General features: G+C 53.6%; 1 protein-coding gene across 1 annotated transcript in view; it reads right to left on the reverse strand.

Annotated features, from left to right (window-relative positions):
* Positions 1–1,175: 1,175 nt before the first annotated feature.
* Positions 1,176–12,498, reverse strand: part of CBFA2T2 (core-binding factor, runt domain, alpha subunit 2; translocated to, 2) — an 18,545-nt gene continuing 7,222 nt past the window's right edge. Inside the window, 7 exon segments of the mRNA XM_009318653.1 lie at positions 1,176–3,156; positions 6,877–7,067; positions 7,434–7,502; positions 9,416–9,611; positions 10,715–10,800; positions 11,512–11,765; positions 12,410–12,498. Of these exon segments, the coding sequence (XP_009316928.1) occupies positions 2,869–3,156; positions 6,877–7,067; positions 7,434–7,502; positions 9,416–9,611; positions 10,715–10,800; positions 11,512–11,765; positions 12,410–12,498 (1,173 nt within the window). The 3' untranslated portion in view covers positions 1,176–2,868.

The raw sequence follows: 12,498 nt of genomic DNA on the forward strand, positions 1-12,498 counted from the left end.
CCACGGCCTGGCCGCGCTCGTGCGGGAACCCCGCCGGCAGCCGGAGCGCTGCAGCAAACCTCTGCTCCTCCTGAGAGAGGAAGGGGGAGCTGTACGATGAATATAGTCTTTTTATTGACTACTTTTGCGTAGAACAAACTAAACACATCTGTAACAGTTTGGGTTCCTTTATACAGTACATTAAATAAGTTATGCACAGGAATGAAGTAACAAATTTCTATTACAGAATTAAATGTCAAAAAAAAATAGAAACCTCAACCCAATGTCTTCCCACGTCCGAATTTCACATTGATCATTCCATGTTAAAAATAAAAAATAAAAAAAAAGGAGCAATCGTTCTAATCATGACTGTTAGTATTTCATTCATTTACTTTTGTAAAGTGTACAAGAAAAAAAAAATTCATTTAATTTTAGTACATGGCCATCAAAGTTGCATGAGAACTATGGAAGACAATCTATTTACAAGCAATTTCTTCCAGCCCTGCCCTGCTCTTCCTTCCGCGCCCGACCTCGCAGCAGTGCAGGGCCGGGACTGCAGTGAGGACTGGGACGTCGCGACCGGACTTGATTTACCTGAGGCAGCTCCCACTTCACACGTGCCCTGGTACGGCAGGAAAACCCTTCAGCCCCCCCCGGCTCCCGGGAGAGGAGGGGGGGTGCCAGGGCAGCCCCCCGCCCAGGTGCTCTCGCCAGCCCAAAGCGTTCGCTGCTCCCCCCCGCTCGACACGGCATCCTCCTCCGTGCTGCAGACCTGGGCACAGCGAAAGTTTTTAAGCTCTGCGGGGGCGGCGCGGACAGAGCCGCTTCCCAGGGCCTTTGCGAGGGGCGCAGCACGCAGGGCAGCACGGGGCTGCTGCAGTCTGGGGCTGACCCCGCTGCCTCCGTCTCTCCTGGGGTAAAAACCTCCGGGCTAGGTGACGCCTTCCCCGGGCCGCTGAGGCCTCGCCACCGCTGCCGGTCAGGGGTGCCCGAGTGCCCCCCCGATTCAGGGCTGCACCAGCCCCGCGGCACAGCACCGTCGTGCTCGGCTCCCGGGAGCCGTGTCCGTGCCGAGGGCTCTGCCGCAGCCGGGAGCCCCGGCGCCGCCTCCGGGGGGACCCGAAAAAAAACGGGAGACGGTCCCAACTGCCACTCGAGAGCCGTGTTGAACACCAGGCGACTTGGTGGCTTTTTTTTGCATAATAAAACCTTGCAGACACAGGAATCGCCCGCTCTATCCCACGACAGCAGCTTCCGAAACAGCTTTCCCTAAGGGACAAAGCTGGTTCAGCGGGTCGCTGGTTTATCCCCGGGCAGCCAGCAGCCACTACAGCACTGCAAAATCAATGACGATTCATTACATCTCTATTATTCGCCTCCAATTGAAAAAGTGATCAAAAATAATTTGGGAATTACTCGCCTCATTGGGCTCCAGCCCAGCAATCGTACAGAAACAGTCACGGAAACGCGGCTTTGCTGAATAGGTGGTTTTCTAGAGCCCATTTGTGTGCAGCGTGGGAAATCGGTGCGGCTCCCCAGAGGGCCCGTGCCCATCCCTCCCCCGGGCTGCGCCTCTGATGACCTCCATGAAGCATCCAAGATGAGCCCCGCTGCACCCTGAAACAGCCCTTCTGCGGGTCGGTGTCGATTACAGGGTTTGCACTGCCCCGAATCCCTCCTTCCACGCCACGGCAGGGACTCTCCCAGCGACGGGGCTCCCCAGGCCGACCCTGGCATCCCCGCGGGACCTCGCTCTCCGAGCCCGCGTTTGTGGGACGGTCTCCGAAGGCCCGACGAGGCGGTGGTGGCTGCGCACCCCTGGGCGTCTCTGGGGAGAGGAGCGCAGCCGGCGTCGGAGCAGCACCGCAGGAGCCCCCCGGGGCTGGGGGATAAGAACCAACGTAGGACACCAAGTCCTGCATTCATTTTAACAGTTTGGCCAACGCACGCGGAGAGAACAGACTATAAATAACCCATCGCAATCGCGTGAGGATCTCTGTGGTTAAAAACAACGGCAGCAACTCTCAAACCAACAACTTCCATGCAGTGAAAAAAAAAACCACTTTCTGCATAGCAAAATAACGGTACCCAGGTGGAAAGGGCAATAACCGCCCGCAACCAATCCAGATTCGCTCTGCACCTTCCCCCAGCAAAGGTCCCACCCAGGGCAACACACGACTAGCTGTCCCGTCACGGAACGGGATTAAAACCAGGCCACCCAGAAGCGGCTGTCCGTACTTCCCTGGTACTGACATTTGGTTTAGAGCAGACGAATCCTCTCCTCCCTCTCTGCAGTCACCAGCTGCCAACCTGCAGGCAGGAGAAGAGAAGAGGGCTCGGCTTTTGCCATTGCACTAGAGGACGAGATGCTCCTGCTGGGAAATCGGCTCCGGTCTGTTCACAGCAACAACCGGCCGGCACGGCCATCTGAGACACCGCTGTCTGGGAGCAAGGAAAAAAAAATAGATGCATATTATGGAAGAAAGGTAGCTGAAGGAGGCGGCGGCTCAGACACCTCGGGAAAGGAGCTTGAGCACGTTTGACCCGTGAGGACGGGGCTCAGCATCTCTCGTGTGTGCCGGCAGTGCTCTCCACCGAGTCCAGGTCCCCCCGAGCGAGTGCCCGGCCTCCTCCAGGTCCCGAACGATGCTCTGGTACCCCCCTGCAGAGAGGGGCACGGAGGCACCACAGGCAAGGCCAGCCGCAGTTCTTCACGAGCCACAAAAGAAAAAAGGCAGAATGAGATGGCAAAGCCCGAGTGTCAGCGCTCTGAGGAGGCGGCGCGATGTCTCAAATGTGTCAAGTGATACAAGTTGCTGTGGGGTTTTCTCGGCTTAAAAAAAAAACCCCAGGGAAGCTAATCAAATGGACTGAACCAAAACTTCCCCTTCAGAGTCCGTTCGTGTCTATTGCTGTCACGGATGCTGGGGTGGAGGATCGGGAGGTGGTCGCCGAAGTCTTCTCGAGGGCCGGGCTGGGCACGCCATCAAGGCTCTTGGCGGCGGCTGCCGAGCGGCCCGTGGGCAGAGCCAGCGGCTTGCTCTGGCCGTGCAGGCCTTGGCCGCAGATTCGGTGGTGCCTCTCCCAGTCCTTGTGCTGGCAGAAGGAGCCGCAGTACCGGGCGATGTTGCAGCCGCTGCACGTCTCGCTGGCTTTGCGACCGCAGTTCCAGCAACTCTGCAAGACCAAAGACGCCACACTTTAAAACGGGTTTAGCTTCCAAGAGCTGCAGGATGGTGCTGACTCAACAGCTCTGGAGGGGACTGCTCATCCCCCTCTGGCCTAGATTTAGTAACGTCAATAATTCCTGCTATTTCACAGCCCTTTGACAAGGGTACTAACCCCTACTCCTCTGCTCTGCCCAAAACCGCCTGCCAGACTGCACCGGTCACATCCTCTCCCCTAGATCCACCCAGATGCATAGAGGAAACAGCAGGCAAGGACTAAAAAACACGCTGCAGATGCTGCTATTTGGTCTTTTTACTTCCTGTTTTAAGCAGCTCTATTTTGGTATCGCTCCCAGCCAAGTGCTCTCTGCAGGGATTACAGCGTGCTGCACAGGCACCATTTGCTTTGTACCCTGCCTAGCTGCACAAGAGGTCGGAGCAGGCTAATTTGGAAAAGAAAAAGCTCATTTGAAAGCCTCCCAGCCAGGTGGAAGCACTGCCAGAGCCCGAGCTTCAATCTGGAAGCGGAGCAAAGCCCCTCTGGGAGCTGGGAGAGGCGTCAGCTGGTGGGCTTACGGCGTGCCACCGCTTCCTTTGAGTGTGGGGGCAAGGGGCCAGCGCCGGGAGCTGCGGCTGCAGCTGCTCCGAGGAGGGGAGCAGGCGGATTAGCTTTCCTGCAGCTGGACTCGCGCGTTAGCAATCGCATACTGGGGAGGGCAAGTTCAGCTGCGGAAAAGCAGCCTCTGCCGCAGCCTGCCTGCCTCTAATCCTGCCTAACAGGGCACCTTTCGCTGGCCGCCGCTTCTGCAACCGCGAGCAAAAAGCTGTTGAAGCAGGAAAGCAGGGTGGTGGGAGGTGCTGACCTGAACTGGACGGCCCTGTTGCTGAGAAGGGCGGTGAGATTCCCTGCTCCCAGGGTCTGCACCGGAGCCCACCGGCTCCCAGCGATGATTTACGGGCTAGCAGCGAAGTGCCAAAGCAAGCTGGTCGGGAGCGAGCTGCTCCAGAGCCAGTGTGTCCCTGAGGCTCCTCGGTCTCCCAAGAGAAGCAGGACTCGCGATCAAAAAAAAAAACAAAAAACCCCACCGAAGCCTGCGGTAACTCTTGGAAAACTGGGTCACTGCTTTACAGCTGTTCACACTTCACGTGGTGTTTTAAAACCATATTTCAAAGGTTACACGGTGTGCCAGAACGTGTGACAGCTTTTCAACATGGCCTTTAGAGGAGAGCTCTGGGTGCTGGGGAGATGGGGCTCGAGCTGGCGGGGGGATGCTCGGCTGCTCCCGAGGTCCCGCACTGCTCCCCGGGATGGCCGGAGGAGGACGACACTCCTCTGGTATTCCCCCATGGAGAAATCATTACTTGTCTCATCTCTTCCATGGCTTCCTGAGCAGTTCCACCCACTCCCATCATGTGTTTACTGACTGGTGCATTCATCCTTCAGCGATTTAATCAGGAAATAGTAGAGACATACTTCTCCGTAAAACCACCTAATATTTACATGGTTCCTGCCGTGCACGGGGACCCCGGCACCAGACCTTCCCGAGCCGCGGTCAGCAGCGTAGACAGAAACCCCTCAGGAGGAGGGAAATGGACTTGCTGCCCGCACAGTCCCAGTGGACATTAACTCCATGTTCCCAGCAGATTTTTGCTCGGCAGAAACAAAGCCTCTGCTCTTGCGTTCGTGCAGAGAAATTACAACACGAAGCAAACCACACGTGGATGGGACGTGGCGGCGCAGGAATTAGCCATGCAATTCTCCTTGCCCAGTCCAGCTGAAATCTCCAAAGCTTAACGAAGTGAGCTTCCAGTTAAGCAACAGTGAAGGTAATTAATGATTGAGGAGCAGAACAAAATTCTCTAAGAGACACCCATTCAGCAGGTGTTGCTGGCTACGACAAACTAAGAGTCATCCCTTCTTTTCCAACGTGCAAATGCCTCATGAGGTGTTACGAGGCTTTCCGTAACGCGGGGACAGCCGCCCTGCACAGACGCTTCCCACCTATCCCCATGCGTATGGGAGCTCCCCACAAGAGATGTGGGGAGCCTGTTTCTGGACATGAGGTGACCACACACTGCCCAGGCCCATGTTTCGGGAGCCAGTGAAACAACAACATCCAAGACAATATATATGTACCAGGCTGGTCTGCACCGACACAGGGTGTGCTATAGACCATCAGGTACATGTAGCGTCACCTGCTGCCTAGTTTCTACTCTGCACTTCTTTGGCTTAGACCGGTGGACTCTGCGCTGGGTGAAAAACTGGCTGGACGGCCGGGCCCAGAGAGTTGTGGTGAATGGAGTTCAATCCAGTTGGCGGCCGGTCACGAGCGGTGTTCCCCAGGGCTCAGTTTTGGGGCCGGTCTTGTTCAATATCTTTATCAATGATCTGGACGAGGGAATCAAGTGCACCCTCAGTAAGTTTGCAGACAACACCAAGTTGGGCGGCAGTGTTGATCTGCTCGAGGGTAGGAAGGCTCTGCAGAGGGAGCTGGACAGGTGGATCGATGGGCCCAGGCCAACTGTATGGGATTCAACAAGGCCAAGGGCCGGGTCCTGCACCTCGGCCACAACAACCCCATGCAGCGCTACAGGCTGGGGGAAGAGTGGCTGGAAAGCTGCCTGGCGGAAAAGGACCTGGGGGTGTTGGTCGACAGCCGGCTGAACACGAGCCGGCAGCGTGCCCAGGCGGCCAAGAAGGCCAACGGCATCCTGGCCTGTATCAGAACTAGTGTGGCCAGCAGGAGCAGGGAAGTGATCGTGCCCCTGTACTCGGCGCTGGTGAGGCCGCACCTCGAATACTGGGTTCAGTTTTGGGCCCCTCACTACAAGAAGGACGTCGAGGTGCTGGAGCGTGTCCAGAGAAGGGCAACGAGGCTGGTGAGGGGTCTGGAGAACAAGTCTTATGAGGAGCGGCTGAGGGAGCTGGGGTTGTTTAGCCTGGAGAAAAGGAGGCTGAGGGGAGACCTCATCGCTCTCTACAACTACCTGAAAGGAGGTTGTAGCGAGGTGGGGGTTGGTCTCTTCTCCCAAGTAACTGGCGATAGGACGAGAGGAAACGGCCTCAAGTTGCGCCAGGGGAGGGTTAGATTGGATGTGAGGAAAAATTTCTTTACTGAAAGAGTGGTTAAACATTGGAACAGGCTGCCCAGGGGAGTGGTTGAGGCACCCTCCCTGGAGGGATTTAAAAGACGTGTAGATGAGGCGCTTGGGGACATGGTTTAGTGGGCACGGTGGTGTTGGGTTGACAGTTGGACTCGATGATCTTAGAGGTCTTTTCCAACCTTAATGATTCTATGATTCTAAAGCCCACAAACAGCAATTCCTTTTCTGCACAGATCAAGTACCCCACAACAGCGGATTTCTGAGCTAAACGGAGAGCTGCATCCACTGGCATCCCTTTTCCTTTGCTCCCACAGCTGCCTCAATCCCAAGAAATCCCTGGTCATTACACTGGATCCAGCTCACGGTGCCCAGTGGTGCCTTCACGTGGCTGTTGTGCACACGCGGGTGCCGCAGACACCATTTAGGCTGATTCCCCTGCCAGCAAAACTGAAAGCAAAAAGTCTTTTTTACGGTATCAGTGCATCCCTTTAGTTATTGATTGGGGAGAGACTTCTAAACGGAAAAGGGATGGGGGACCTGCAGGTTCCGAGTCACTGCCGGGCAGGATCTGGAGACTTTGTGAGTCTTTGAAAGCCCCTTCCTAGGAGGTCCCCTGGCACCTTACCTCCGTAGACTCCTCCTGTTCATTTATCACTAAGAAAGCATCCTCAGTGGCCTGGCGCTTGGCGTCCGCGATGGTCTGTTCCATCCGAGCCCTCTCGGAGGCAATCATCTCAAACGCCTTCTGCTCGGCCTCTGCCACCGCTTTCTGCACCTCCGACATGGCCTGGCGCTTCACCTCGTTCACGGCTTCTTCTGGAAGAAAAAAGCAGCTTCACCCACCCGCCCGAGGAGCCGGGTAAGCCTCCGAGGGACGTCGAGATGCAGCGGCGTGTTCCCTGTGGCTGGGACACCTGCGGGTCACGGTCAGCACCAGCATCACGACCGCTCCTGGGGGTGGCAAGGCCAGGCTCAGCCCCACGGGATCCCCACTGGCATCGTACAGAAGGAGCAGAGCCCTTTGGAAAACCCAGGCTGGGGGCACTGGCAGCCAGATGTGCACATCCTGGGGCGTTCCTGCAGCTGGGCTCTTCCTGTTTCTGCGGAGCAAACCTGCAGCATCTGTGTTTACCTCAACTGATCCGGCAGAATCCCTCGCCGAGGTTACTAGCAAACACTTACCAGCTTTTTTCCATATCTCTTCAGTGACGTAGCCCGTTCCCGACCTGCTGCTGAACTCCCGCAATGAATCTGTTGGGATAAGGGACACAGGGAAAGGTTGGCAAAGCCTGGTCTCACCCAACTGCTGCTTAAGTGCCCAGCTGTACCTCACTACATCGTGGGGCATTAACCAGCTAAAACTCAAAGCGGAGGATTCCTACAGTTAAAGCCGTTCATCAAACACTCAGATGATAAATTATAATATTTAATTAGTGCCTTGCATAATTTATGACACTCTATAACCCACTTCCCTCTCCTGATATTCTATAACAACAGGCAATGCTTATAAATATACGCCATCAAACAGCTGCACTGTCCAGCGGCTTTGAGCATCAATCCATACGACCAGCAGTTTACATTAAAGGCAGCGCTTCCCTCTCCCAGGGGCAATTCAAAGGCTTGAATTGATGGACAAACTGTCCTGCAAGACCTCTCATGGCAAGAGGTGTATATATGCATTCCCCAGCACCCATAAGCCTGTGAAGAGCCTACGTGACAGATGGGGATGGTCACACGAGGACCTGAACACAGACTGCAGTCACACGGGGAAGCTTTTCAGAAGCCTCGCCCTGAGTTCTACCTGCATCCCTTTTTTTAAGGCTTCAGAGTAACTTTCTGAAGGGTCAAAACAAAAACTGGTTCATGTGAAAGGCTGGTGGGAGAACCAAAGCACTCCAGGAAGGCGGCACACCTGGGGACGCTTCTTGATGTTTAACTGCACCTTCTCACAACAGCAATGGAGCTTGAAAGTTAGCCCTAGGTCCCACGAGGGGAGAAAGCATCCACAACGTTCCCGATTTATAAAAAAAAATAAATTTTAATCACCTTTATCAGGGGGCTGTAAGTACATTAGTCACAATATACTTAAATATAGAAGGGCTAAAAGCTGGCTCCGCTCATTAGGTCGTCACGCACGCCCAGCCACCCCGCAGGCTCGCCGCACGCTGCTCTGCAGTTACGGCTGGAGCCACAGGCGCTTGGTTTCCGAGAAACTCGGATTAGTATCTTCTATTTTAGTTCCTTCTGCTTGTGTACTTGGTTTTGTTTTCCCAGGAAATAGTTGTTCTTGCTGTCTGGGAACTATCAAAACTTGTTCAATTGCAGCTAAATCTGGGCTGGGCTCTGATTTGGATGGTTCTTTTTGACATGCAGGAGGATTCACTCTATTTTATATACAAACAAGTTGAATATATATCAAATTGAGATTTTTAGTTTGACATTTATTCTTATTGTTAGAAAACATCCATTTTTTATTATCGAATGATCAGGGTTTTTTTTTTTTCAGCATTTGATTCACAGCATATTTGTTTGGATGGAAATTAGAATTACATCCAAATGCATAAAATCAGCATTTTAGACTTGTTTTTTGTACAGGATCAAACCCCCAGCATACTGGAGGGGAAAAAACAGTCAGCTTTATTAAAGTTAAGTTGACTCATGATACAAAAATAGAACTAATAACTCAGGTAGTTGCTCTTACACTTACAGCAGTCTTTGGTATTTTTAGAATTAGTGGACCTTGACATTTAAAATCCTTTAGGCAAGGCAGACTGGAAGGGGAAGAGGGGTGGAACCAACCACCTCTCCTGCCTTTTCACCCTCTGATTTCTCAGCTGTGAATGAACTTGGCTCGGTTTGGTCAGCAAGTATGGCTCAGTGACAAGGAAGAGGCTCTTCTCCTGGCACCAGCAGAAGGTGCTGCCGCTGCCCAAAGGTGCCTTCAGACGTCAGCAAACGCTACTTCCAGGAGCTCACCCAGGAGCTTCCACGTGTCCACTGACTCTTCTCTCTTCAAAGCTTTGAGGACAGTTATGCACTGCTTAAGTATTTAGTTTATATTATAATTTGAATATATTATCATCACTTTATGCCTAATATAGCTTTGTCCTAATTAGACACCTACTTGAAAAGGTCCTGGCACAGCACGCCCACCCCTCGCTTACCACTGCCGATGGAGTCGGAGCTGCTGGGGCTGTGCTGCCTGGAGATGAGCTCGCTGCCCCCCTTCCGCGGCTCGGCTGTCTCACTGCACCGCCTCTTCCAGTAGTTGAGCTCTTCCCGATCGGCCTCCTGACAGCGCCGCAGCACGGCCATTGAGCGCCGGGTTTTCTCCACCATCTCCATGATGCAGTTCAGTGCCTGCAGGGAGGAACATGTTCTCAGTCTTGCTGCCTGCTCACGAGGCCATCTCCCAGATTTCTCCTCGGAGGTACCAGAGGGACCATCCCAGGAAGATGAAACACGAGGTCATTTCACAGGCTCCGAGCACAGTATTTCGGATGACGCGGTATTCAAACAGGCAGGTAAGATTGGGTCCCATACCCACACGTGCAGCAGCGATGCTGAGCAGCACCAGCTGGGAAGGAGGTGATCACACCTGCACCATGGGGCTTTGGTCACCGTAGGAGGTTTAGGGCCATGCTTCTAAAGGTGGAGGTGAAAAAAAAACCCATTTTCCTATGGGAATAGGGTGTCCATGGAAGGGCTGGCTGTGATCCTGGTGCCACCTCTCCATAACCACATCCCAACTTGCAAATATTCAGCTACAGGGCCTCTACTCCACCCTCCCTGCCACCAAAACATCAGCTTTAGAGCACAAGCAAGCATAGAGTCTCTCTCCATTTGTGATCAAAATTGAATTTCAATCCCATCTCTTTGGGGGAAACGCTCCAGCAAAGTGCCTGGATGAGCAGCCTTGCTCAGAGGGAAAAAAACAGACTGCAAAAAGTCTGCCAGAAGTACCAAGCCTTGCTGTTGGTACCTAGTTGAGGCACATAAAAGGCTGGCAGCCCAGGAAAAAAAGCCTTTAAAAAAAAATGGGTTTACTTATTCTGTAAACTCCACATCCTCGCTGCACGTAGCACCTCTGCACGCTTGTTGGCACAGTGCTGGCCTGGGCTGTGGCAGAAAAGACCCGTGCGGGGATGAGGTTGGGTTTGGTCGCTCAGCCAGCCAGGGCAGCACAGGGCCGTGCTCTGCAGGAGAAGCTCCCCAGCTCCAGACACTTTGTCCAGAGTGATTTTGGCTTCTACTGACCACGGGCAGAGAAAGCCTGCCAGGAAAGTGCTACTGCTCCTATCTGCCCTCCCCACCATCCACCTTCTTGTGGTGGCTTGTTCCTCTACAAGCCACCAGGAAAGCCTGGATATAGTGTCAACAACAAGAAAATAACAAATTGGAGCAGGTGGAGCACTGGGTTGCTGTGTCCCACAGAGCTTCCCACACCTCTTGCCGTGCCTTACGTGATCGAGATGCTTCCACTCGTCAGCCCACTCTCTCTCCGTTAAGCGGTGGTCCACCAGCTCGTCCTGGTATCCTCCATTCAAACCTGCAACAAACCACAGCCAGAAGGGTGATTAGATGGACCGAGCGCTTTCAGTGCTGGAGAGGGAAGGTGGCCCCGAAGCAATAATAAAGAGCTGTACTTCCAGCTACATTTAGCTAGGATTTTAAAACACATCTCAAGGAGGTGGCTCTACAGGGGCAATTCCACGCTACTGCTTTTATACTCGTCTGTGTCACTGTCTCAGAGGTGCTACAATCCACTCACGGGTCTGGATCTGACCTGCCTGGGGAGCTGGCTCCCTTATTATAAACCTACAGGAGCTCAGAGCTTGTGATTTAGGCTGCCCTGTTGGAAACACAGCGTGCACCTCCCACACACCCCTGGGGAGAAAGGGGGTGGGGGGTCAGGCTCTGCTCTCCTGCTTTAGTGATCTTAGAAAAGTTAATTTCTGTTTCCCTGCCCTCCATTCTTGCCTGCTGCGTTGGCTATACTCAACTCACACACCGGGTCCTTCCTCCTCATCCTCAATGGCTCCAGCCTTTACACGTATATAGGGAAATACCAACTCTCAATCTTCCCCTTTTTATCCTCCCATGGTCAGTTGTTTTCTCTGAATTCCCCGCAAAAGCTCTGTTGAGGACGTGCCCAGCATTACACAGCTTTGGGTGCCAGTGGCCAAGCAGGGATCAATGCCAAAGCTCAACTGCTGGACCTCACAGCTCCTACGACTAAAAGCCCTCCAGGCTTTCTCACCAAGACCGCCGTGCCTGTCCCGAATCTCTCTGTGCTCCACCATCTTGCTGGGGTCCCTGTAGAGGTGGGAGGTCGCGATATCTTCCAAGGTGTAGTGCTGGAGGGGTGGTGGGGTGGGGTGGAACTGCCCCCCGGGGTTCATCAGGGGGATTGTCAGGGCAGGGCTGTGCCGGGGCGCGGGGCTGATGGTGCACACCCTCTTGGCTGGGGGCTCCGTCGGCAGCGGCTCCCTCTCCAAGCTGCTGTCTTCCCTTCTGCAACCACACCAGCAGAGAGAGGTACTTGTTAGCACTGCATAAACTACTCAGAAAGGGAAGGATGCAGATTTCAAATCAGCAGAGTTTGGGCAGCGATGATTTTACCAGGGGGTAAAGGCAGGGAGCTAAAACAAACATGCTCAACTTGTGAACAAATCCACAAAATGACCCTGTCAAAGAAAAAGTTCAAGATGCCCAAGTGTTGTGATTCATCTTTCTGAGCATGACCAAATTAAAATTTCACAGTTTTTATAAATTTGAGGCATGCTCCACATAATTACATAACAACTTTTAACTTGGAATAAAAAGTGGTGAAAATGAACCGCATCCTTCCCAGCCCTGACAGTGCCTCCGCTCGCCGTCTGGGGAGGTGGAGAACCGCTCAGCTCTCCAGGTCAGGCTTTTCAGTGCTACCCAACAAGTCCCCCCTGGGACAGAACCTGCCTGAAAGAGGATCCCAACCTGAATCCACAGTGCAGGAGGAGCAATCATCGGTGTCTTATTAACAGCCAGAATAGTTGTTGGGAGTGATAAGATCCTATGGTTTGGCCCTAGATGCTGCTTGAAGCTTTGACAGCAGTGAAGTTGAAACAAAAGTCACGACTTTAAGAACTTGGCCGAGCGATGAAAGCTGTTGTTACCTGTCCGGACTGTGCCTCTTCCCATTCCCGTTCACCTCGATCAGCAGCTCGGAGGAGTCAGCGGGGGACGTGGTGTTTGTGTTCAGCAG

Source organism: Pygoscelis adeliae, unplaced genomic scaffold, assembly GCF_000699105.1.
Source record: "Pygoscelis adeliae isolate BGI_AS28 unplaced genomic scaffold, ASM69910v1 Scaffold72, whole genome shotgun sequence".
Lineage (NCBI taxonomy): Eukaryota > Metazoa > Chordata > Aves > Sphenisciformes > Spheniscidae > Pygoscelis > Pygoscelis adeliae.